This window comes from Nesoenas mayeri (genome assembly GCF_963082525.1).
Source record: "Nesoenas mayeri genome assembly, chromosome: W".
NCBI classification, from domain to species: Eukaryota; Metazoa; Chordata; class Aves; order Columbiformes; family Columbidae; genus Nesoenas; species Nesoenas mayeri.
Genome location: NC_137553.1, coordinates 9,367,887 through 9,394,205, shown reverse-complemented (window position 1 = coordinate 9,394,205; position 26,319 = coordinate 9,367,887). Strand labels below are relative to the sequence as shown.

General features: G+C 42.8%; 1 protein-coding gene across 1 annotated transcript in view; it reads left to right on the top strand.

Moving 5' to 3' along the window:
• Nucleotides 1-8,150: 8,150 nt before the first annotated feature.
• The window catches only part of LOC308051377 (transitional endoplasmic reticulum ATPase-like), a 28,344-nt gene continuing 10,175 nt past the window's right edge, over nucleotides 8,151-26,319 (top strand). Inside the window, exons 1-9 of the mRNA XM_080361774.1 lie at nucleotides 8,151-8,316; nucleotides 13,513-13,624; nucleotides 14,372-14,544; nucleotides 16,009-16,151; nucleotides 17,153-17,283; nucleotides 22,487-22,618; nucleotides 23,022-23,124; nucleotides 24,985-25,118; nucleotides 25,348-25,483. Coding sequence (XP_080217900.1) covers nucleotides 8,300-8,316; nucleotides 13,513-13,624; nucleotides 14,372-14,544; nucleotides 16,009-16,151; nucleotides 17,153-17,283; nucleotides 22,487-22,618; nucleotides 23,022-23,124; nucleotides 24,985-25,118; nucleotides 25,348-25,483 — 1,081 coding nt within the window. The 5' untranslated portion in view covers nucleotides 8,151-8,299. The remainder of the gene's footprint in view (nucleotides 8,317-13,512; nucleotides 13,625-14,371; nucleotides 14,545-16,008; nucleotides 16,152-17,152; nucleotides 17,284-22,486; nucleotides 22,619-23,021; nucleotides 23,125-24,984; nucleotides 25,119-25,347; nucleotides 25,484-26,319) is intronic.

The window sequence follows — 26,319 nt, the reverse complement described above, 5'->3', positions numbered from 1 at the left end:
CCGAGAGCCAAGATGGACTTTTGCTAATGACTAATCTCAGCAAGAGTGAAGGGTAATGCAGAAATCTCTTCTTGCAGCTGCTGAAAAGGATAACAGTCAGTGGAAAAATTGGTCTATAACTGCGTGTTATCTTTTGTAAGTGACCAGGCATTCCATGCATTCAATTCTAAATTTTAAAGTAAGTTGTAAATCATTAAACCAACCAGCCATGTCTGCATGAGCTGCGTGAGTGCGTGCTAATTACAGTAATTACTGTTTATGGTGGTACGCCTTAGCCCGTGATCTGTATAAAGCAGAAGATGAGCTTAGAACACCTTGATTTAAATCATGTGACATATAAGTTAAAATTACAGTGCACACGGTGTAAGAAAGTATATGCAGATATGTTTTTCACCCTCCAAAATCAGGGACATAATAACAAAATGGGAACCAGTTCCGTTAAAATACTACAGTACCATCTTGCTCTCCTTAGGATGCATCCTTACACATTAGAGTAACTTAGTGGGGAATCCTGATAAAAGAAGGTTTGAAAAAATATTGTATTCTCTTGTGGTTTGAATGTGGGGTTATATCAATTAGTGGAAATTAAATGTTGTTCTGCAGGACTTGGAAAATAGGATGAGATACAGTCCTTTAAGTTAATTTGCTTTTATTGTTATCTAATAATTTTGAGACCAGGAAAGGATTTAAGCTGTTAAACTCTGATCCGTACTAAATTTATGTGCTAGTTTGAGATATGGAAAAAGAACAAACTAAATGTTATGATGGATGTGAGCTTGGGAGAGATCGTATTTAAGAGTGGTTTCAAAGTGGCTAGAATATGTACTGAATTGGATCTAGGAAAACAGAAATAATGGACTTATGTTTAATATGTTGTTTTTCTGACATGTGCAAAAGGTAAATGGGACTGAGGAATGTAACTATTGCTGAGCTAATTGGAATTGCATATGAAGTGTATTATGACTGGAATTAAATGGAAAAACAAGAAAGCGAAATATCCCAGGCCTGTGTTGAAATATAAATTACAGGCCTGTGCCAAGCTGTAAGATAAACTCAACCTCCCCCGTCCGCGTGGCCTCGCCTGTGTCTAAACTGCAGCAAAGAGAGAAAGGAAAAAAAAAATAAAATATAAAAACGCTGCTAGAAGTGGCAGAGGAGGAAGGAGGGAGGGGGGAGGATAAGCCGTATGCCTCTCAGGTTAGCCTGACACCCAAAATAGCACGAGCTCCCCTAGAGAAGTTATAGAAACTGAGAGCAACAGAAAGTAGAAATTTGGAAATGCTGTTAGATGAAGCTTGGAGAGTATTCAGTAACAGGGAAAAGGAAGATTGTTGAAAGGATAAGAAAGTAGGGAACTAAAGAGGTTGGAAGGCTTTGAAAGCCTTTAGAGAGAGATCAATGTATATGGGGAAAATGAACATTTGGGAAGGTACAGAAGAAGTAGGCAGAGAGAGAAACGGACAGTAGCAAGTTTTGAAAAAGACTGATGGGAACCTGGAATGAACAGAAACAAGTGGAATCTTTGGTGGATTGCCAATAAGTAACAATTATATAGTAGGTAAAGAGAGTCACTGGCCAAAGTGAAAGGGCGTATTTTTGTGAACCTTTGAAATACAAATTGGGTAAACAAGTAGGTATTGATAAATTTCTATACATGTCCAATTCCCCAAAACCTTTTTGGGAGAAATTTGTTGGAACAAATGGATGCAGTAATCATATTTTTAAAAAGGAGAAATTACTCTGGAGATAAATAATCAGCAATATATGAAAATAATGGGCTTGCTTCTAGCAACTATTCCCACAGAAGGCAAGGTTAATGAAGAAGTTATGAACCAAGTGTATCCCGGGATATAGACTACTGATGTACCTGGAAGGGCAAAAATGCTGTACCCGTCGAGGTAAAAATCAAAGGAGAAAAGCCGGTAAGGATAAAACAATGCCCTTAGAAAAGGGAGGACAGGGGAGGAATTTGACCGGTAATAGAAAAATTCATACAAATCAGGTTATAAACAGAGTAACAGAGGACCTCTACCCAGTGATAGCAAACCTATACACCTTTCTGACTGTATTAGCTCTAATTTGACCTGGTTTACTGTTTCTGATTCAAAAGATGCCTTTTTGCCTCCCTCTCCATGAAGCCAGCCAGACAACATTTACATAAAACCCAGCTCACATGGACAGTGTTGCCACAAGGATTGAGGAAAAGCCTGACAATATTTGGAAATCAGCTTGCTAAAGATCTTGAATCTTGAGAAGCCCCATCTGATGAAGGACAGATGCAACAATATATGGATGACATTTTGATCGCTACCAGAACAAAGAAGACATGCATAACCTGAACTGTAAGTTTATTAAACTTTTTGGGGCTCCAAGGATACCGGGTATCCCAGAAGAAAGCCCAGATGATACAGCAACAAGTAACTTATTTGGGCTATGAAATTAGTGCAGGGCAGAGGACCCTGGGACAGGCTTAAAAGGCAGTTATATACCAAACTCCAAAGCCTCAAACTCTAAAAGAATTATGGACCCTTTTGGACATGACAGGGTTGTGCCAGTGGTGGATTTATAATTATGGATTGCTTGTCAAGCCACTGTATGTACTAATGGCCACAGATCAGAAACACCTCCAATGAAATAAAGGAGCTACATGAGCCTTTGAAGAACTTGGTAAGGCTTTGATGACAGCCCCTGCTTTAGGACTCCCAGATGTGAGCAAGCCATTTTTTCTATTCTCTTACAAGAAGCAGGGAATAGCCTTGGGTATACTGGCACAGGATCTTAGCCCATACCAACGAGCAGTGGCCGGTTTCTCCCAACAATTAGATGCAACTGCAAAGGGGTGGCCTGGATGCCTGCGGGCAGTTGCAACAGTGGTACTGAACATACAGGAGGCCCAGGAATTTACCATGGGTCAGAAAATGACTGTGCTACTATCCCACACGGTGTCTACAATTCTAGAAGAAAAAGGGGAACATTGCCTTTCCCCATAAAAATTTCTCAAATATCAGGCTACAGCATCATCACTAACATTGTCAATCCAGCTTCTTTCCTCAGTGGTAACGTTGGAAAACCAGTTCATCATGATTGCCTGGAAACCATTGAAGCAACATACTCCAGCCAACCAGATCTAAAGGACAATCCTATGGAGAACACTGAGAACTGTTTTACGGACAAAAGCAGCGATACCCTGAACGGTGAAAGGCATGCTGGTTATGCTATAACTACTAGCCATGAAGTGATGGAATCTGGACCTCTGTCTAAAAGTACTTCAGTACAAAAGACAGAAATAATCACCCTTACTTGTGCTCTGGAGCTAGCTGAAGGTAAAACTGTGAACTTTTATACAGAGTCTAAGTATGCTTTCAGGGTCGTGCATGCACACAAAACAATTTGGGAAGAAAAAGGACTCTTGAACTCTCAAGGTAAACATATCAAATATGCAGAAGAAATATTGGCAGCTCAACTTCCTAAGAAGGTGGCTGTCACAGAGGCACCCCAAGGTTAGTTTAAGGGACAACAGGGTCCAAAACAACTTTTATTAAACCAGTGAGAAACAGGGTTTTAGCACTGCAAAAGTGACTTAAATACAGGTTCAGATATCAGTTGAGGAAAATTATTAAGGGCCAGTAACTAATACAACAGGAGGTCCACAGTGTGCATGCACGTGGCTTCACCCAAAACAATGCCGGAGCCACCCCTGAGTCCCGGACGAGTACACACTTGCCTGAACACAGTGTGGGATTATTTTAAAGAGATAAGCGCACTCGTAGTGAGTATGGAAAGTGTACACTTGCGATTGTGCGAGGAAATAATTTATACATGTGCTCATACTGAGCACAGAAAATACACGTGCAAATGTGCACGGAAAGTATATGTACTCGTAATCCTGCGAGGGTTAATTTACTTACACACGTGGTGGCAAGGCAAGCGGAGTCTCAGTCCCAGGGAGCGGGGGGCCGTGGCTCCTGGCAGCAGTGGCTAAGCTCGTGCTCCGAGACACCCGCAACAAAATGGGCTGAGTCTCGACGAGAGTCCCGTTTTTCTTAGCTGATCAGATCTGACTGTAGGCATTCCAGAAGCTTCTCTGCACCCCCACACTGGCTGTGGGTGCCCCTGAAGCCTCCAAACATCCCCCACACTGGCCACAGGTGCCCAGCAGCTCAATGGTGCCTTGGCACTCCCTTCTCCTAATGGCCTCGGCTAGGGTGCTCTGGGGCCAAACAAAAGCAGCTCTTAGCCTCAAGTAGCAGAGAGAGAGGGAGATGTGCCTACTCCTTCCATACTGAAGGAGGGAGGGGGAGAGAGGGGGGTTTGCATTCTGCCACAGTGGCAATCATGCATATCAAGGCACACCAGAAAGTGAGCTCAGAATTGGAAAAAGGAAATGAGCTGGTGGACAGAGAGGCAAAACTGGTGCCTAAGCAAAAGGTAAAAGTAGAAAGTGCCCTAGTCCCCAGTGGGCAGGTTATTTTAGAAGGTAAGCCAGAATATACTAAGGAAGACCAGAAACTTATTATAGATTTAGAGTAATCATATAGTGAGAAAGGGTGGGCTCACACCCCACAAGGGAAAACCTATTGTTACCTCCTATTTAGTTTGGCCTTTAGTAGCAGAAGGATTATATAAACATTTGATCAAAAAGAGTAGCTAGAAATTTGTATACTACTCTAAGACAGGTAACACAGCAATGCAATCTTTGCCTCCAGACTAATCCTAAGAATATACCTAAGCCAGAAATGGGTCATATTGGGAAAGGAAATGGAACTGGGTAATAATGACAAATTGATTTTTTCAGAACTCCCAAGAAAAAGGGGTTGCTGATATTTGTTGGTACTAACGGATACCTTTTCAGGTTGGCCAGAAGCATTCCCTACCAGAACAGCAAAAACTCAGGAGGTAACTAAAACATTAGTACAAGAAATAATACCGAGGTTTGGAGTTCCAGCTGATATATCCTCTGATAAAGGGCCACATTTTATTTCATAAGTTGTACAGCAAATCAGTCAGCGCTTGGGAATAGACTGGCAACTACATACCCTTATCATTCTCAATACAGTGGCCAGGGAGAAAAAATGAATAATCTAATTAAACAACAAATTGTAAAATTGGGAGAGGAGGCGAATTTGGCTTGGCCTCAATCTTTGCCTTTGGCCCTCTTGTGTATCTGAACAAGGCCAAGGGCAAAGGAAGGGTTAAATCCTTTTGAAATCCTGTATGGGAGACCCTATAGTGTACACAAGGGGATGTCTGCACAAGAAGGGGATGAAGTGATGACTTCTTATATGGTAGCATTGGGTAAACAACTTAACAAAATTGGGAAACATGTTTGGAACTCAGAGTAGGGGTTTTGATGGGCCAGTATATAACATACAATTGGGAGATTATGTATATGTGAAGTCCCTTGCAGAAAAGGGCTTTGGAACCACAATAGGAAGGTCCATTTCAAGTCCTCCTGACATCCTTCACTGCTATCAAGATTAAAGAACAGAACACCTGGATCCATCATTCTGGAGTAGAGAAAACCTGCAAAGCACCATGAAGGGTAACCCAGGTGCAACCTGGAAAATTGTGTTTCTCACAGTCATAACCTTAGCACCCGAGTGGAATGAAAATTGGCATGAGCAAGATCTGAATAAAACCATGGGGGACACATTAAATTGGTGCTTTGGAATCAAACCAATCAGAACATATATATTACATTGCCCACTTCTGCAAAAGAGAGCTTTAAATTTGTAGTAATTAACCAAAACCTTTCTGAAATTCTATCAAAGAAATTAGGTTATGTCCACTTTGACATGTTTTGGTCCTTCTGGACCTTTTGGGTGACCTTTTGGTCCCTTTGGACCTTCTGGGTGACTGGCCAGGGTGGCACTTACTACCTCAGCAAGAAGAAACTCAAAAGAGAAGACAAATGCTACCACTGCAGTGAGCAGGGTCACCACGCCAAAGAATGCAAGCTCCCATCACAGCCCAGAAGATGTCATTTCTGCCGGAGCACCAGCCATATGGTCGCCAGCTGCCCCAAAAGAGCTCAGCAGCACAGTAGACAAACACCGGGAGCCTGACTTTTGCATTAACATTAAAAATCTGTTTAAGGATAGAGATGGGTTTTCTCAGGTAGACGTAGCCTTCTTACCCATGGCCAGAGAAAAACATAGATAAAAAAAATCATCACATTAGTAAAATAATTTATTAACCTCTTAGAAAAGGGGGGAATGATACAGGGAATTAAGTGTTAATTAGTTAACTGTCAAACAACTAACACTTGACACTTAGAGAACTAACCCTACATCACTAAAGAGCCAACAGAGAGTTAACCCTTTAACCCACATAGTCTTGCTTAGCTTTGTGTAACTTATTGTACAAGAAACAGGACTTTACTGATGCCTTGCAAAGATAATAATCCTTGGGTGCATCGTTGAGTGAACTAGATAACAAAAACTTGGGCACAGGACAGGAGATATGCCAGTTTTAACCAACTCATCACACTGGACCAAAGGTGACTGTGTACAGAGAAGAGGACCCGGGTTCACGATCACTGCGCAGCTGCAACCAGGAGGAGCTGGAGACTATGGAAATGGTCTCCCAGAACTCATTGTAATAAGAACCGCCTTCTCAGGGATATGTTACGAATATGTATAGGCATTCCTAAAACTTTCATGAATATGTAACACTTTACTGCATTTAACCAAGCTCACAGCTACTGCTAATTTACACACGTATTAGGTGAAATGATTCCCTGTGTGTCCGGCATCGTAAATAATAAATAAATACATACCTTCTTCACAATCTCAAGAGTTGTAAGGTCATTTCCGCACCTCACTGTGCCCTGAAGCAGCTTGGAGGTTTCTTCCTGCCCAAACCCAAGCCTAGTATAGCTAGCTTTTTCCCAGAGAGGGTCTGCTTTCCTAGAAAAGAAGCACTGGAGAGATGGGAGTCTTGCTTCGTCCCAGGAAGCAGTATGCCTGTACCTATCAGTCCAGAGACCAAGTACAAAGGCCTATCAAGGGAGAGGGGAGTAGAATGGGGAGCTATATGTATCCTGAGCACAACCCAGGCATGGCTAGTGCTGCTCCCAGAGGTGATCCCTGGGCACTTGGGCCAGCCTCCCCTGTTCAGCAGTCCAGCCATACTGACACACCATAGGTGGGGGTGAACTTTGCCAGAATCTGCTAAACTTGCTGGTCCCAGTCCTGACTAAGGCTCCTTCCTTTCAGGGGTGCAGACCTGCTTGCAAGGAAAACCCCAACCCACATCCAAACAGAAGTGTGGTTGTTCGTGCCACAGTGCTAATACCATTTGCCTTGGCTGCCATCCCCAAGGTTAATTAGAGCCTGTAACACAGCTGTGATGGTCTCCTCCCCATTATACCACCTCTCATGCTCATTTCCCTCATCTGGCTTCTAAGCTTCTTTTGCAACATTCTGCAATCCACAGCAAAAAAATTCAGAGAAAAAACCCGCAAAAAAAAAAACAACCACCCAAAAAAACCAAAAAAAACCCCAACAAAACGGGGAAAAGAGTCCCATGGGTACCTTTGGGTGGAGAGAAAGGACCAGACCACTACACAGACCCTCTCACCCGCGAAGGAATGAAGCCTCTGGAGCGCACCACCCCAAAACCTCAGCGACATCGCCCCAGGACCACCCCCGACAGGGCCAAACCCGTTCAACTGCCCAAGCCCACGCCAACAATCCCATCGTCTGAACCCGGGCACGCAGAGCTTACTGAGGGTGTTCCCCGAGCACCCACCTTTCGCCCCTTCTGATTGGCTTTAACCCGCGTTTTCTTTTCCTCGGGCGTTAGCCAATCGCGAGGCGAAACTAGCTCAGATGACCGTCGTGGTAGTACTTTGCGCCTGGATTTTCCCATTGGTGGACTTTTGCTATTGACTGCCCGACCCATATTGTCTTGTAGAACAGCCATGGCAGGAGAGGCGCTGCGATTGGCTGATGAATATTGCGCTTGGCTCGTGACGATTGGAAAGGGAAAGGAGAGAGGCGGGGCGGAGGAGGGAGAGCGCGCGTTCTTTTTTTCCTCGTCCCCCCTCGCTTCCGCCTCTCCGATTGGCTGAGGCTCTGGCCAGGCGGAATTTCCGATTGGTCAGCGCACGCTGTTGCTAGGCAGGTGAGGCAGCGCGGGGCAGAACTTCCTTTTCCGATGAGTCGGCTCTGAGGTTCAGTCAGCACGAAGCGCTTCATTTTGTCGCTGCTGTTGTGAGCCTTCTCGAGATCTGTCGTTGTCCGCCCTAAGGAGCCGCCGCAGGCCATATCTCCTCGCATCTTTATCCCCCAGCGCTATGGCTTCAGGATCCGAGTAAGTGTGGGCTGCCCACCGGCAGGCCGTGGCCTAGGCCCTGATGCTGGGCCCGGTTCGGCCTACCTCTCCTTACCTCGCTTCCGTGCGGCGCGGCGCTGCTTGGGCTGGGCCCGGCGGCAGACCCGATCCGGCACCAAATCCCGCTGTGTCACGCAGGCTCTGAGGAGGTAGGAGTGGGGCTGGGAGGGGGATGGGCCGTTCCTCCCGCGCTCGGCCAGGCGCGGACCCGTAGGGGGGCCCCGCGCACTACCGCCTCTCTCTCCTCCCCCGCCGGGTCTCTCTGGGAAATGTCGAGTCATGGGGGAGTATGGCCTGGTCAGGCCGGGCCTCCCGCTAGGCCCTGGCTGTGTCCCCGACTGGGGCCGTCCCACCTGGGTTAGGCCTCAGCCAGGGACGGCCTTGTTTTCCAGGCCCTGGAATGCCGGGGAAAGCGGCGGAACGGCTGGCGGGACAGGCGGGGGGAGAGTTATGTACCAGTCTCCACCCCGCAGGCCCGCAGCGGCCCTCGGGTTAGGACTAGAAGTGACTCGGCATTAGCAGAGGCAGATGTGTTGTGCCGTCCTGGTCTCTGTGGTAGCTGAGGCAATCGGCTATATTTTCATCCCCAGTGTCTTGTCTTAATCTCTTTTCAGTTCTAGGGTGAGGGTCATCTTTTGTGCTCCTCAATATATATTATATATATATATATATATATATATAAAATAGAGGTCGCTCAGCTTCCAGTCCACTTGTGCAAGCCACTTCATTGCCCCTTAAGAGGATTAAAAATAGAACATAAAGATAACTTCCCAAATCCAAGAATACTTTAAGTGACTCTCCACAGGCACTTTCAGTCCCTTTAGCGTCTGTGGTTCATCTCCTTTTCTTTTGCAACTCTTGCAATTTAGACACACTTGGTCCTACTAAATCAGTTCCAGCAAGGTGTGCCAAGAATTTAGTGTATGTGGTAGAGCTTGTGATGGAAGTGATGGTCTCAAAGGCATATTTTCGAGTCTGAGCAAGGTGAACAGTGTCTTCAAAAATAAATGTATTTTTTTGTGAAATTGTTCTTACCACATAGGAATCAAAAGTTATTCTGTAACTGGAAAAGAGTTACTTTTTAGCTGCAGTTTTTGGGTCAATGCTGTTGGCAGCCATCTTGCTGAATTGAGCTTTAGCACAGAGAGTAGCATTGCAAGACCTAATAGTGTGGGGTTTATGAAGAGATTCTCATTCTTGTGTGCATACCTGTTTGAAACAGTATTTGAGAACTTGGCATCTTGAGCATGGGTATGATGAACTCACTGCTTTGTTGTTATGTACTGTTCCAGTAAGTGGCAGCAATCATTAGATATTTTACTCATTTGCTTTAATGGATAAAATGTTTTATGGATTTTTATGGAGTTTTTAATGTTTTTTTGTTTGTTTTGGTTTTTTGGGGTTTTTGGGTTTGTTTTTTTTTGTTGTTTGTTTTTTTACTTTTTTAATACTTACCTGGGGAAAGTAGTTCACTCTGTAACATGGTTGTTTAGGGCAGTAAGAAACCACTGACAGGTTTTATCTAGGAAGTAAGTTCACGAGGGTATTGATAAAAAGGCACACCAGCATACAGAAGGCATGATTATTTTCACTTTTGTTACTGAAGCTTGAATCATTTTGAGTTTGTGACTTTTCATTGTATATTTAGTACAGACTTGCAGGAACAACTTAGTTCCTTACTTTATGTGGAGTTTTGGAGATTGATCTGGAAGAATCAGTAATCAGTAATTACTTTCTGCTCTCTTCATACTGTTCACCACAATGCATAGCTTCTGGGCATTATCACATGCTGAACAAGGAGAGCTCTGACACAAACAATGAAGTGATGTAAGTTATAAAACATCCCTCCCCACCTCTTCCCTGTGTCAAATGGGGCTGTCGGACTGCTTTACTGAGAGAGAAAAGGGGGCTAAGGATGGAAACTGGGAACCCATTATTGTTGGTCTTTAGGGCTAGTACATATTTGCTTCAATTTTATTGACGTCTTGTGCTTTATATGCAAGTTTGGCCACCAGCTGTGCCATTATGTCCTTTCTGGCCTCTGTCTAGTGGCAGGCTTTTGATGCAGGCTTTGAATTTCCTTTTAATTCCAAAATGAATCTAAAGCTACGTTTTGTGTTCAGTTTCTCTCTTTGTTGAGTTAGTGAAAGAAAGGAGAGGGAAAGCATGTGAGGGAGCTGACAAAAGGGGTGACTGGGGGAGATGATTTAGATCGGGGTGTCAAACTCATTTTCACCTGGGGCCACATCAGCCTCGCAGTTGCCTTTAAAGGGGCGAATGTAATTTTAGGACTGTATAAATGTAGGACTAGTTACATTTGCACCAGGCTCTCTCTGACAGAGAAACTCACTGAGGAGCTTTAAAAATTACCTAAGTTAGCTGTCTGTCCTGCCCTTCACTGAATTTTACCAGCACATGTAGGAAAGTTGGCAGGAGAGAACCCCAATTTATGTCTTAGGCTTTCCTGCTTAGTATTTTCAGTTCAGGCTCTCCTTTCCTGATGCGTAGATGTCAGGGATTGTCTGGGGTGCACAGACATATTTTGCTCTATTGTCTCAGTTACAGCATGAGGAACCCCCAGGAGAGATGTGATGAGGGCAAATGGTGATAATAATATTCAAAATTGATACTGGAAGATGGGTAGTGCTTGTCTGTCAAAGTCCTTACACTTGTTTGTAGGAGGAATAATATCACTCTCCTGTGTAGTTGTCATGTAATTTAACACCTTTGTTTGTTTGTTTGCAGAACTGTCAGGTCAGATAACTGAAGCTGACCCCATGCATTTAGATATCTGCATGCTGTTTCTTGGAGACTTTTATTCCATTTTTAATGCCTCCAAACTTTTCAATTGCTTTAAATTCAATAATGTACTGACAACATCGATCCAGCTCTCACTTCTTAGGAAACTGTGGATTCAGTTCTTCAGTACTAAAACTTTTTTTTCTCACATTCAGCAGAACTAAGTGGACCTCTTGCTGTACTATTCAGCACTGCCATGTGTCAGAAGGTATCTGAACTTTTTTTCCAGATTTATACAGCTTTTGGTTTATTGAAAGTTTTGGTCCAAAAGTTTCCACTTATTTTTATCCCTTATTCCAGGCCATTTTTTAGGCTGCACAGGAATCCTGAGGGACAGCCACTTGATTTTAGTAACAGTTTATATAGCCAAAGTCTGGGAGGAGTTTCTTATCAAAAGGCCTTTGGATCCCCAACTCATGCAGAGGGGTATGATTTACTACATTCACGCTTTGAATGGACTAAATAATTTCTTTCTGATGTCCCTTAGCTTAAGTTTTAAAATCTACCTGCTAAATTAATTTCTAGTGTCCAGGGACTAATGCTGAGGCAAGGTCCTTACAAGTAAGTTGTTGTTTTTATCCAGTGTTTTAACCACAAGATCCTGTCTGGCCTGACAGTGTATTTGTTTCAGTTTTCTTATCACGCTCTCAGTTTTCCTGGAAATTCCAGACCTTTTAGGACTTTACCAAGACCGTGTTTTAGGTTGAAGATGGAATTCATGAGCTCCTTCCTGGATATATCCAGCAACCTTTCTTGTGTCTTTTTGGTTTTAGAGAATGGATCTGTAATATCTCACATGGTTATTGAAAGGGATGGATGTAAATTTCTTGCCTCTTGCACTCTTTAATGAAGAGAAGAAAAAGGTGATTTTTCCCAGTGCTAGCAGTTCTGGAAAGACGTGTTTTACAACTCCTCCTTTTGTTCACTTAAAATAATGTCAGCTCTCATTTCCAACATGTTTACTATGCTACCAGGGCTTATGCGAAGCTTGAAAACCTTTTGGAAACACGTTGTCTGCCCTCACAGGCTTGCTTGGTGTTGTTCCCCCTTTTATGTGTTGGAGAAAGGAGCCAATATCATATAGTCTGTTTTGGAAAAACCTCTGTCTTGAGGAATGGGGAGATCTTGGGTAATATCACATTGTAGGTATGTCACCTCTCTGTGATGTACTTATAAAAATGCGGTGAGCATGCTAAGTGATGCACTGCTGCTATGATCTGTGTTCGTGCTGTGTAGCTGCTGGCTCTGCCACTTCCACTCAAAGTTTGATTTCTTCTTGTTATTTTGTCCCTAAAACAGCAAAATTAAGCCAAAGTGTACAACACCACCATTGTCCACAGAGCTTCCTACGCTTTGCTGGTGCTTGCCACTTGCTTAAGACAAAGGAGGAGTTTATTCTTTTTGGTGAGAATCAGACCAAACCGTGCAAAGTTTTCTGTTCTGACCTTAGTCACTGGTATATCTGGACTACTTTGAGAGAGTAGTCAGACACCTACCAAGGGAAGTTACAACAGTCTGCTGCTGTTGTGGGTGGCCAATGTACAACTTCCAAGAACTCCTCAGGCATCCATTAGTTCAATTTCATATTTTTTTCATTAAGTGAATTATTTGTTGTATTAGATTTTGAAGGAAATGACTTAATCTGCCTTTCTTCCATTTCCTTGCTGTTTGACATGCTCCATTTTGTCAAGGCAAATGAACTCTCTGTCATATTTCTTGTGGCATAGTGGACTAGAGCTGCAGTGACTTCTGTGAAGGTATTATATATATATAAAAAAAAAAAAAAAAACCCCAAACCCACAAGCAAACAAAAACAAAACAAAACTGCACACACACAGACAAAAACAAAACAAACCCAGGAAATAACACATTTTTCATGAGCACTTGAATATTTCTACTGGCTTGTTGGGTTTAACTAATAGGCCTCGACAGGCTAAACTCTTACAACTCTTCCTGATGAGAGAGCTGCAGCATTGTCCTTTAATTCCCATATTCATCTGGGATTCAGCACCAAATAGACTTGAACTTCTGTTTCAGTGGTAGTGGTTGCATGTGATTTCAGATGAGTCTGACTAATTATTTTAGGCAAAACATCTTACAGTCAGCAACATCTCACTGATCGCTTCTTTTTATAGATAGCTTCATAGCTATTTCAATTTAAGACTAGTAAAGTAGTTATATTTAGTGACAGAAAACATTCTACTTTGAGCTCCTGAAACTGATGCCTAGGAATAATATTCTTCTTTGTCTAACAAGTATAGTTTCTAAAAGACAAGACAACAAAGAAACCTGTAGAAAATGTAGAACAAAACAGGGGGGTAGCTGGAAAGGGGGGAGCAATATCACTTGGACTCTAACTTCTGTTTTCTTTGCCAGTTCTAAAGCGGATGACTTATCCACTGCTATTCTGAAGCAGAAGAACAGGCCCAATCGGTTAATTGTTGATGAAGCCATCAATGAAGACAACAGTGTTGTGTCACTCTCCCAGGTGCGTCTCAGCCTGGAGAAGAGAAAGCTCCATGGAGACATTATTGCAACTTTTCAGTACTTAAAAGAGGCCTGTAAGAAAGATGGGGACAGGCTTTTTAGCAGGCCCTATTATGATAGGACAAGGGGTGATAGTTTTAAACTAAAAGAGAGGAGATTCAGGCTAGACATGAGAGAAATTTTTTACACTGAGGGTAGTGAAACGTTGGCTTGGGTTGCCTGGAGAGAGGTGGTAGATGCCCCATCCCTGGAAACATTGAAGGCCAGGCTAGACGGGGCTTTGAGCAACCTGATCTGTTGAACATGTCCCTGCTCGTTGCAGGGGGGCTGGACTAGATGACCTTGGAAGGTCCCAACCCAAACTATTCTATGATTCTATGATCTATAAAAGCAAAGCATTTGATCTGGTAATATGCAAGCTATTGCTGTCTAACTTGAAATGTAACTTTGCAGCATGAATCTAAGTATTTGTGTCAGAAGCTGCAATAGTTACAAGTGAGAGAGGTGGGTTGTCTTGTTTTCTAACACTTCCATGATAAAATATATTTTGATTCTCAACTTTTAGGTTTCATTTGAGCTTGTGCCCTTAGTCTGTCCTCAGGATTAGCTTTTGACTGGTATAGTGGGACCCTCTGTCTTTGTAGATCTAGTATATTGCTTCCAAGATGTAATTCTTCAAAGTCAAGTAACTCTCATTCAAACACTTGAATTCTTGTTTTGTCGAAAGCTTGTTTTTTATTCTTTACAGGCAAAAATGGACGAATTGCAACTGTTCAGAGGAGACACTGTTCTGCTAAAGGGAAAGAAGAGAAGAGAAGCAGTCTGCATCGTTCTGTCAGATGATACCTGCTCAGATGAGAAGATCCGCATGAATAGGGTTGTTCGCAACAACTTGAGAGTGCGCCTGGGTGACGTGATCAGGTGAGGACTAGTTTGCTCACTGTTGCATATCCCTGGGTTGCCTAAATAATTTGTTCACTGGCTCTGAATTGATTCAGTCTGTAGCAGAGACAGTGTCTACTGGAAGTATTCTTATGTCTTCGAGAGGAGATAACAGAAATGTTTTTAAGCGTGTGTCTTACATCAGGGATCTCTGTTAACTTTTGCATGTGTTTCTGACTGTATGCATATTCGGATTAATACTAAAAAATGATGCTAACGATTCTTGAAGTCTCTTCAGGACCTTAATGAACCCAGGTCCTCTCATTAAATTAAGTAGTTCAATTACCTCACTGTTGTCACAGTCTTCTTCCCAAATTTACATTGTCAGATGAATTCACAAGATTTTCCCATCTAAATTTTAATGTCTACAAAGTTAACTGTGGAAAGCAGTAAGCAACATTGTAATTGACCTCATAGTATGGTTAGCTCAAGCACTGAGAAGCCCTATGACAAACAGAAGTTAAAACTTGATAGAAATGAGTGACAAAACCATGAAGCAGTCAAATAGCAAGATTAAAAATCCTCTATGGTTGTTTATATTCCATTTTTTGTTATAATTTTAAAATTAGGAATGCTTTAACAGGAAAGCTTCCTGCTTGTAGTCTGTCAACTGTTTTCCTTCTGGGGCAGTCTGTCTTTTCCTTTACCCTTCTGCTATATCCTCTCTTTAAAGCACATGGTAGAATCTATTAAGAGTCTTGAACAAAGTAGCATATGAAAAGTTGCATGCTCAGCTGCAGTTCCACGTAGGCTTTTCTTAGCTGACAAAGCCAGTTTGAGCTTTCTGCCTCTCTGCCACAGCTTGATACTCTGAGGTGTCGCTACAGTAGACTGTTGGCCTACACTGTAAAAATAATAGCTGAAATGTTTATTTTAAAAGGGGGAAGGGGCCTTCAGACTTTAACCTAAATGTCAGTCTCCACAAAGGGGGATCGTCAGACACCTGGCTACCCTAGTTGGTACTGTGAGAGCCTTTGCTCAGAATCAGGGTTGTCAGCAACAGGAGCTCTATTATCTGAAGTATGTTATGAGAGAGAGAGGAAGAAACAAAGTTTCTCCCAGCTCCCTTTCCCTTACAGTTGGTTCAGCAGTAGCTCCTGGTTGGAAAAAAAGTTAGCTCATGACTTTCACGGGTTTTAGACTGCATTACTAACTTGTGAATGTCCCTTGGGAATGGCAAGGGTGGGCTACAGAAGAGCAGGGAGTAGGAAGAAAGTATGAAACTCCTCAGCAGTTTTGGATAGGGCTGAGAGGAGTGAAGGAAAGCTCTCTGAGTATGATTTTTGCTTTGTCAGCATTCTTATGCAGGTGGGAAGCCTCACCAGGGCTTTGGAGTGTCCTTTCTGGCATTTGTACTGGCCTGGGAAGAGACATTACTGACATTTCCAGACTTGGGTATAAGTCCAAGATAGTATGGCTAGCTGGAGTTTTCTTCTTTTGCAGCATCCAGCCTTGCCCAGATGTGAAATACGGCAAACGTATCCATGTGCTGCCAATTGATGACACAGTAGAAGGGATCACAGGGAATCTGTTTGAGGTTTATCTCAAGCCCTACTTCCTGGAAGCATACAGACCCATCAGGAAAGGTAATAGCACCTATTATTGAAGTCCTGACGGTAGAGAGTGTGAGGTAGTCCTGAGACCAAATAAAGAAAATTTCTAGAAGCTTGCACAGATCTCCATGAAGTATTAGATTGACATCTTGAGATTTTGCTGGTGCTGATCTTTTTTTTTTTTTTTTTCCTAATCCTCGCACTAATCTTCAGAAGAAAGGATAATATCTGTTGCTGGCTGGCATAGTAGCTTGATAATAGTTCTCCTGCCTTTTTTTGCTACATGGCATGGGAGAGCATCAGAAAAGGCTCAGGTAGAACTCAGATTAATGAGATTTTTTTTTTTCCTGAGTTGCTACCACTTAATGGGATTGGGGAGTTGCCTGCATATTAATCAATTGGTTGAATATACTAGCTGGCACCCTGACTAAATTAACTTTTTCAAAGTAATTTAATTAGTAACTGGAAGAGTACATAAAAAATGAATATACTTTTAGAGTTGTGCTAGTAGCACTTCTGCTGAAACAAATAGGTCCTAATACAGTATAAACACAAATTGAAGTTATCCAACTTCTGTAGCCCAGTTTAGCCAGGAGTCATAGTGCACTATTATATGTTATTCTGCTTCTGGAGGCAACCACTTATAACTAGTAACAACAGATATAACTAGTAGCAACTAGTTATAACTTGAAAATGAATTTTTATTAAGTTGGGGCTTTTTGCCTGTTTTAGGAATGTTAAATTGAAACTGAATGGAAGAGAAATGTGATTTCTCTTTCCTTGTGTTTTGTATTTAGAGAGAATATTCTTTTCCATTGTTTGCTGTTTTTCTGGATGAAATTTGAGAACTTTAACTGCTACAGATCTAAATAGTGCTCAGGTAGTCACAGTACATGCAGCTCTTGAGTTTAAAATGCGGAGCAGTGTATGCCTATGTAACTTACTTCCTTGTCTTTTGGGGCTGCTGGTAGGACAAGGGTTAACATCTAGCAGACATCTCTTGCAGCAGGCTACTGAAATGTGGGCTTTTGCAGGTGACATCTTCTTGGTGCGTGGAGGGATGCGTGCGGTGGAGTTCAAAGTGGTGGAGACAGATCCAAGTCCTTACTGTATAGTGGCTCCGGACACAGTGATCCATTGTGAAGGAGAGCCCATCAAACGAGAGGTAAACAGAATCCTGCCATGCAGTTCTACTGAATCTACTCTATCTGAAATCTGTTTTGGTGACAGTCCTTGAGAGCAGCAGTGTTTGCAGTTTCTGTTTTGGCATTTTGTGTATTGAATGTAATGATTAAAACCTCTGGTTTCAGGAGATGAGATGCTGCTGAAGGTAGTCAGAGAAATGTGTATCCTTCCTCAGATGCTGAGATAGCATCAGTGCTTAGGTTTGCTGATGAGATGGCATACTTTGGCAGCAGCTGGTTTTGTATCTGCTTCCAGATATCTCATGCTGGACATAGATGCATCTTTTAATTCTAAAGTTCCCTTGATCCATAGCAGGGAGGGCTTAAAATGTTGTTAAATTTCATGCTATATGAAAAGAAAGGAATTAGTGCTTTTTCAGTGAGAAATTTGAAAACTCTAAATAGTTGGTGTTTTTTGTGGTGTGGTGTGTTTTGTTTTGTTGTTATGTTTGTTTGTTTTTTGTTTTGGGGGTTTGGCTTTTTGTGTGGTTTTTTTTTTTGGTTTTTTTTTTTTAATGGTTGTGTTTGGGTTTTTTTGTGTGTGTGTGGTGGTTTTTTTTTTTTTTGTGTTGTTTGTTTGTTTTGGTTTGGTTGTTTTACCCTCAGTCCCTTAAGGTATCTAGCCTTGAGTGTCCCAAGCTTGAGGCAGCCTGAGTGGATTGTCTATCAGGTCTTGGCCCACCTTACTGTTACAGAGTAGGAAATCTCAGAAAAATGAGATAAACTGGTGGTATACTTCATAAAGTAAATGCCTTTTTGCTACTTGCAAATCAGGGTGAGTGCTGGTTTGTAGTTAGATGCCTTCTGCAAAAATTCACCTCTGTTTGACACTCAAGACTATGTCTGGGTGGGCACTTGATGATTCCAGTTTGGGCTTTTCAGGACATGGCAGAGATAGGTAAGAGGAAGTTCAGCCAAGGCTGCCAAACTGATGAGGAGCTGGAGGTCAGAATGAATGAGGAGTAGCTGGGAGAGTGGGATGATGGAGCATGGAGAAGGGAAGGCAAAGAGGCAGGCTTACTGGCAACTGCCTGATGGGAAGGGGTGGATATCCAGGCTCTTAGAATCATAGAATGTCCTGAGTTGGAAGAGACCCACAAGGATCATCGAGTCCAACTCCTGTCCCTGCACAGGACAACCCCAAAATTCACACTATGTGTCTGAGGGCATTGTCCAATTGCTTCTTGAATTCTGTCAGGCTTGGGGCTGTGACTGCCTCCCTGAGGAGCCTGTTCCAGTGCTCCACCACCCTCTGGGTGAAGAAACTTTTCCTAATGTTCAACCTAAATCTCCCCGGCACATCTTCCTGCCATTCCCTCAGGTTCTGTCACTGGTCGCCAGAGAGAAAAGATTGGCATTTACCCTTCCTCCTCCCCTTGTGAGGAAGCTGTAGGCCACTATGAGGTCTCCTCTTAGTCTCCTCCAGGCTGAATAATCCCTAACGTTCTGTGATTCTGTGAAACCAAGTGACTTTAGCTGCTCCTCTTACAGCTTCCCTTCCAAACCCTTCACCAACTTCATGGCCCTCCTCTGGACACTCTCCAGTAGCTTTATATCCTTTTTATATTGTGGAGACCAGAACTGTACACAGTACTGTAGGTGCGGCCACACCAGTGCAGAGCAGAGAGGGACGATCACCCCCCTCATGTGGCTGGCAATGCTGTGCTTGATGCACCCTAGGACTGGTTGGCCCTCTTGGCTGCCAGGGCACACTATTGGCTCATGTTCAGCTTGCCATTGACCAGAACCCTCAGATCCCTCTCCGCAGAGCTACTTTCCAGCATCTTGTTCCACAAACTGTATGTATAGCCAGGGTTGCTGTGTCCCAGGGGCAAAGTCTGGCACTTGCCCTTGTTGAACTTCATGCAGTTGGTGATTGCCCAGTTCTCCAATTTATCCTGATCCCTCTGCATGGCCTCTCTGCCCTCGAGAGTGTCAACAGCTCCTCCTAATTTTGTGTCATTGGCGAACTTACTTAGACACAGGACTTGAGGGAATACTAAGTCATTTATGAAGACATTGAAGAGTGCTGGCCCTAAGATAGATCCCTGCAGAACCCTGCTAGTGACTCGTTGTCAGCCCAACATAACCCCATTTACTAGAACCCTTTGAGCCCGGCCCGTCAGCCAATTGTTCATGCACTGTATTGTGTGTTTATCCAGCTGTATGCTGGACATGTTGTCCAGGAGGATACTATAGAAGACAGTATCAAAGGCTTTACTGAAATCAGAAAAGATCATGTCGACAGGCTTCCCTTTGTCAACTAGATGGGTGACCTTGTAGAAAGAAATTTGTGTTGATCAAGCAAGACTTTCCCCTCATGAACCTGTGCTGGCTGGGACCAATGACTGCATTGCCATTCATTTTTTTTTTTTTTTCAATGACTCCTAGAACAGTCTTCTCCATGATTTTGCCAGGAAAAGAAGTGAGGCTGACAAGCATGTAGTTGCTGGGGTCATCCCTGTTGCCCTTCTTGAAGACTGGGACAATGCTTGCGAGCTTCTGGTCAACTGGGACCTCTCCAGATTCTCAGGAGTGTTGAAAAGTCACAGAGAGAGATCTCGCTATGACATCAGACAGCTCTTTAAGTACCCTTAGATGAATCCCATCAAGCCCCATCAACTTCTAGGGATCCAGCTGGAGTTGCAAATCCCACCCCAGAGCCCATCATTGGTGTTGAAGACTGAGGAAAAGAAAGCATTAAACATCTCGGCTTTTTCTATGTCCCTGTTTATAAGGTGACCATGCTCATCAAGTAATGGGCCAATGTTATTTCTGGCTTGTCTTTTGCTATTAACATATTTTAAAAAGCCATTTTTATTGTCTCTCGCGGTACTGCCCAGCTTCAACTCTAATTTAGCTTTGGCTGTACTCATTTCCTCCCTACAGTGGCGAGCAGCATCTCTGTAGTCCTCCCGTCTTGCCTGACCTTGCTTCCACTGTCCATGTACTTTCTTTTTTTACCATAGTTCTAGAGGAAGATCCCTGCTTAGCCAAGCCAGCATTTTGCCTCACCTGCTTGACTTCTGACGTTTTGGAATTGCCTGCTCCTGTGCTTTTAGTAAGTGGTACTTAAGCGACCAACACTGATAGACCCCAGTACCTTCAAAAGCTTCTTCCCAGGGAATCTTGCTAAGTAGTTCTCTGAGCAAACTGAAGTCTGTTTTCCTCATGTCCAGAGTTGAGGTCTTGCTGGCAGTTTTCATCCTCTTAGCATAGATTTTGAACTTGACTGTGACCAAGGCAGCCACCAGTTGCTATTTGTCCCACAAGACCCTCTGTTAGTGAGCAGCAAATCAAGGAAGGCACCTTTTCTGGTCGGTTCCCTTAGTACCTGTTATCGTCCAGATGCTTTAGGAATCTTCTGGACCTGTTAGTGCCAGCTGTGTGATATTCCCAGTTGACATCTGGCAAGTTGAAATCCCCCGTAAGGACAAGGGCAGATGACTCGAAGGTTTTGCTTAGTTCCTTAAAGAATAACTCATCAGTGTTGTCATCCTGGCTTGGTGGCTTATAGTAGACTCCAAGTATGATGTCTGGTTTATTTGTCTGTCCCTTAATCCTTACCCAGAGGCTCTCAACTTTGCCATCGACAACTTCCAGCTCCATGCATTCCAGCCCCTCCACTACATATAATGCCACACCCCTGCCTCTCCTACCTTGCCTGTCCTTTCTGAATAGCCTGTAGCCATCCATCGTGGCGCACCAGTCACAGGATTCATCCCACCAGGTTTCACTTATGCCAGTGATGTCATATCTCTAGGACTGTGCCAAGGCTTGTAGCTCCTCTTGATTTTCCTCATGCTGTGCACATTAGTGTAGAAGCACTTTAAGTGTGGTTCATTGTGCTTTTCACATCATAGCGCAGTCTGAAGAATTTCACTATCATGCAGCTCTTCGAGCTTTGGCATGTTGTCTCATTGCTTATCACTTACTAGCCTGGTACCATCCCCTTCCCCCTTCCAATGTAGTTTAAAGCTCTGTCAGTCAGCCCTGCTAGCTCCTGAGCAAAACCCCTTTTCCTCTTCTGAGAGAGGTGCATCCCATTGGATGTCAGCAGACCTGGCAAAGAACAGACCATTCCATGGTTGAAAACCCCAAATTTCTGCTGATTACACCAGCCTTGGAGTCACGTGTTGATTTGCTGGGCCTGCCTGTTCCATTCTGTATTCTTCCCTGCTACTGAAAGGATTGAAGAAAATACTACCTGAGCTCCTGATCCTTCGACCAACCACCCCAAGGCTCTGAAATCCCTTTTGATTGCATTCGGGCTTCTCTTTACTACCTCTTCACTGGCAACATGAAGAACCAATAGTGGGTAATAGTCCGAGGACCTTACCTTACAACCTCTCTCTTCTGAGAGCTGCGCCTAGGGACAGGACTAGAGTTAAAGGCACAAGCTGGATCAAGGGAATTTCCTAATAGGAAAAAGGCTTCCCCAAACCCTGGAGCAAGGCTCAGAAAGGGCAGCAATCTCTAGACCTGGAGATCTTCATCACTTGACAGAGCCAGACCCTGAGCAACCTGCTTGGAAGTAGTAGTTCCTGTTTGTGGGGCTTGGACTGAGCCCCTCTGAGATTCCAGGCTGTGCTATTTTGTTTTTTTTTAGTGTGGCTTAATGTTACAGATATCTCAGGCTAGTAGAGATTTGGACAACCAAATGAATGGATGCTGTAGAGCTATACTGAAAGAGTTGATTATAGTTGGTCTTATCTGCACATCTGGATTTTCACATTCTCTTTTAATTTGAGTCAATCCCAAAGGAAAAGACTATATCAGAGAACTGTATGGTAGCTAGGGTATGTCAAGTAGTTAGAAATATCACTTACAGTTTAAAGAATAAGTATGTTTTATACTGGGCTTCATTGTCTATTGTTATCTTTGTCAATCACATCAGAGGGTCACACAACTTGTTTTGCACTAGAGTCTATAGGAGTCCTGGCAGCAGAGGCTGTCATTCAAGAGGATGGGCTTCAGTGAGGTCTAGGTACATGAAGGCATTTCCCTTTGCATGTCTGGGAAGAGAGAACTAAGAAACAATTGTAGAAGACACCAGGAAGTCTTGAAAGTGAGAATCTCAAGACAGCAAGGAGTAAAAACCTGGATTCCTGAGTTCTGTAGACTGGGAGGGATTGTTGGACTATTGTTTTCACTCAAATGTTTAATGTATTTCCTTCCGGGTAGGATGAAGAAGAGTCACTGAATGAAGTGGGCTATGATGACATTGGTGGCTGCCGGAAGCAGCTGGCTCAGATCAAAGAGATGGTGGAACTTCCCCTCCGACACCCTGCGCTCTTCAAGGCCATAGGGGTGAAGGTAAGTCCCCATGTGCATTGGGTGGATGAGTGGGCTTGTCCTTGCAGATGACTCTTGATGTTGGAAGTTGATGAGGTATTGGGAAGGGAATAAATAATTTATTTATTTATTTATTTATTTTTAATGCTGGTGTTAGGAAAGTATTTCCTTACATGTTTTGGACACAGATGAAAGTGCTGGCAACTTGCAAAGCAGAGGGATGCGCTGTCAGTTACTGGGAAGGTTTTTGTTTGTGTGTCATGCAAAGTAGTAAGGGTGTTGATAGCAATGTTGGGATGGCAGCTGTTGCATGAGTTTGCATCACAATTTGACTGGATTTATCAAATGCTTACAGCTTCACTGTGAAGCTACTTGGGCATTCAGATATTAGCTCACCACCTAAGTCCCTTGCCTTTGTCCTCAGCCTCCACGTGGGATCCTGCTGTATGGTCCTCCTGGCACTGGTAAAACACTAATTGCCCGAGCAGTGGCCAATGAAACAGGGGCTTTCTTCTTCCTGATCAATGGTAAGTTTTGTGGCTGATTTGGCCCTAGATCTGCTGTGTGCTAATTCATCCATCTCATGATAATGAATGGTATTAATATGGCTTATAGACCCACATTGTCTCCCTGACATCCTTCCTTACCTCTTTGAATGTGCTTCTGAGGACACTTAAAAGCCATTTGCGTGGAAGTGTCTGTAGTGGCACTTCCCCCTTTGTTTTTTTTTTTTTAAATATATATATATATGTTTGTTTGTTTGTTTTTTAAGCAGGCTGGTTGGAAAGACAACTTTGCAATGCAGGAGCTTGGTGTCTGTATGGCTGAGTGTTCATTTATGTTGGTGAGGGCAGAACTGGGAGCGGTGAGATTATTTGATGTACTTAGGTGCAGGATACTTGTTTCTGTTGCTGCCAGCATGTTCCATTCAGAAAATAAGCTGGTCTGCTGTGGATTTCTTTTTTCACTTAAGTAAAGCATAAGACCTGTTCTGTTTCACATAATGTTAATTGGGAGGAACAATCTTAAAACCTATGAGTGCCTTGGGACTTAGCTACAAGTGACAGAATCTCTTATTGATCACTTTTCACCTTTAGTGGTTGAGAGGGACACTGGTTTATGCCCAGTAAGGACCAGATTCTGATTTTTTTCCTCACTGTTTTTCTGTCCCCCTTTACAGTCAGTGCTGGAGTAGCTGAACATTTGTACTTAAGGAGTGCTGCTTTTCTGATTTCAATCACTTAGACCCATGAAGGTGAAAGTAAAGGAGTGTATTGCACAGAATAGCAGTGAGCAGTGGTAGGGAAGTGACTTGCTTTGTATCTCAAGATATCAGATGTAAATGGACTGTTTTTTAACCATATGTTGCCCTTGTCGTAAACTTCCTAAGTGTGTGGAAGGTGTCATTGAATACTAATGAGCCAGCTGTTTCTTTAGATGATTGTATTTCTATTGTGTAATAAAAATAACATTGTCAGAATTAGTGATGCGTTCTCTGTCTGCTGGTCCCAAGCATGGAGCTGTAGGCAGTGTTGTAGATGGAGCTGGTATGAATTGATAAGTTACTTGTAATGAAACACTCTGCAGCTGGTACACTTCAGTCAGCTAGCAGCTTTGCACTTCTGAGGGTCAGGTTTATCTTTCTTGGATCTCTTAGAAGCATACTTTTCATTACTATTTCCATCAGTATGATGGAAAAAAATCTGTAAAAACAGAATAAATCTGTGAGCCTGCATGAGTGTTCAGCAATTGTAGGAGATCTCAGGGGAATGTTGCCCTTCCTTCTGGGATTGATGTGCTTACACATTTTACTTTTTATTTATTCTTTGAGAGGAGATGGGTTTTGTAATTTTGGGGTGTTGTTTTTTTGGTGGTGTGGGGTTTTGTTGTTTGTTTTGTTGTTTTGGGTTTTTTTTGGAACTCATTCATAGGATCTTACAGAGGTAAATGTATACCTGTGTAATGCAAGCTAAAGACAGCTTCAGTATCTTACAGCTTTTTCATTCTGTACCCTAATAATTCATCACCATATACTTTGATTGCTTCTCTTGCAAGCTAGGACTGGCATTAACTGTGTGTGGTGGCACATTACAGAGAAGCTCACCAAGTGTGAAATAGGGTAAGAAAAGAAGCAGCCAAAGGTAGCTCACTGACTAGTGCTGCATTCTGTTAGAGTAAACTGAAAACATCAGCATAATGATAGAAAGTAATTCTGCATACTGTTCTTGCCTGTTCAGCTGCAAATTTAGTTAACTTGGTTGATAGTATTTGCTTTGGCTTGAAATATAGATACTCCCATGTGAACATTGTACTAAAAAAAAAATCAGCTGCATGCCTTGGGGCTAGCTACCTCTCTTCTGGGTGCCACAGTGTTGTTATTTTTTCAGGTCCTGAGATCATGAGCAAGCTGGCTGGTGAGTCTGAGAGCAATCTGAGGAAAGCCTTTGAAGAAGCAGAGAAGAATGCTCCTGCTATCATCTTCATTGATGAACTGGATGCCATTGCTCCTAAGAGAGAGAAGGTAAAGAAAGCCTGTAGAAGGTAAAGGAATACATATTTTTTGATAGCAGCTGGTATGAATCTCTGCATTTCACTACAGGGTAAAGCAGTATTTAACTTAACAATTGAATTCAGTTGAACGTCAGAAGTTGGATATCAGAAGAATCTGATGTAGTTCACAACATTTCTTAACTAGCTCCTGTGCTGTGTTTTAGAGCTTTTGGTCTAATCATTACTCTCTCTCTCCATAGACACATGGAGAGGTGGAACGTCGCATAGTGTCTCAGCTGTTGACTCTTATGGATGGACTGAAACAGAGAGCACATGTGATCGTTATGGCAGCTACCAACAGACCTAACAGCATTGACCCAGCACTCAGGCGATTTGGTAACACGAATGCCATCTTTCTTTGTGTATCAGATACTTTGTTATGGGCCATGCTTCAGGGGCCTTGGAAAGATTGAGCAGAAATTAATATTAAACATCTTCTATGTGTTACATAAATTATTGACTTATTTCCAGCTACTTGTTTGAAATTCATTTCTAGGCTTCCAGTCTTTGATGTCATTTTCTGCACTTTATTAGGTTAGAACTTGTAGAAATAATGAAATACTTAGAGGCTTGCACGCTTTTTCACTTCATCAATTAGGTGAGGTTATTTCAGGACTAAACACTTAAGGGGTTTTTCATGCCTCAGGTTGCAGAAGGCTTTGAATTGTCCAATTTTTCTTACTTTTATTTATGAGAAGTCTGGTAGTTTCTGAGATTCAGGTTTTCAAAACTTTGCAGTGTGAATGAATGTCTGAATGACCAGTTGGTAAAGTCTATAATAGCAAACCAGTCAAGTTTACAGGAAAAAACAACCTCTTAAATGTGTAGTGACACATTTGAATGCACAGCTATGGCTAGAGGAAAATTATAGGTGCACGTACCTTAGTTAATATTGCACTAATATTTAGGTTTCCTGCCTCCCCAGATACTGGGGCAGTTCACCACTTGGGTACTGCTATGAAGGTTCTGAAAAATTAAATCTTTTAGCATTTGTAGACTCCTGTGCTGAAGACATAAAGGTAGGAATAAACAAAAATGTCTCATGGTGTGTTGTATAGGGGAAGCATGTTTTCCTATAAATGAGGCTCGGAAAAAACAGAAATCCTTTGTATTTCTATAATCTTGAACTCTAGTTAATATAGTAGTCTCATTTTCCCTAAATGGTTAAAGCC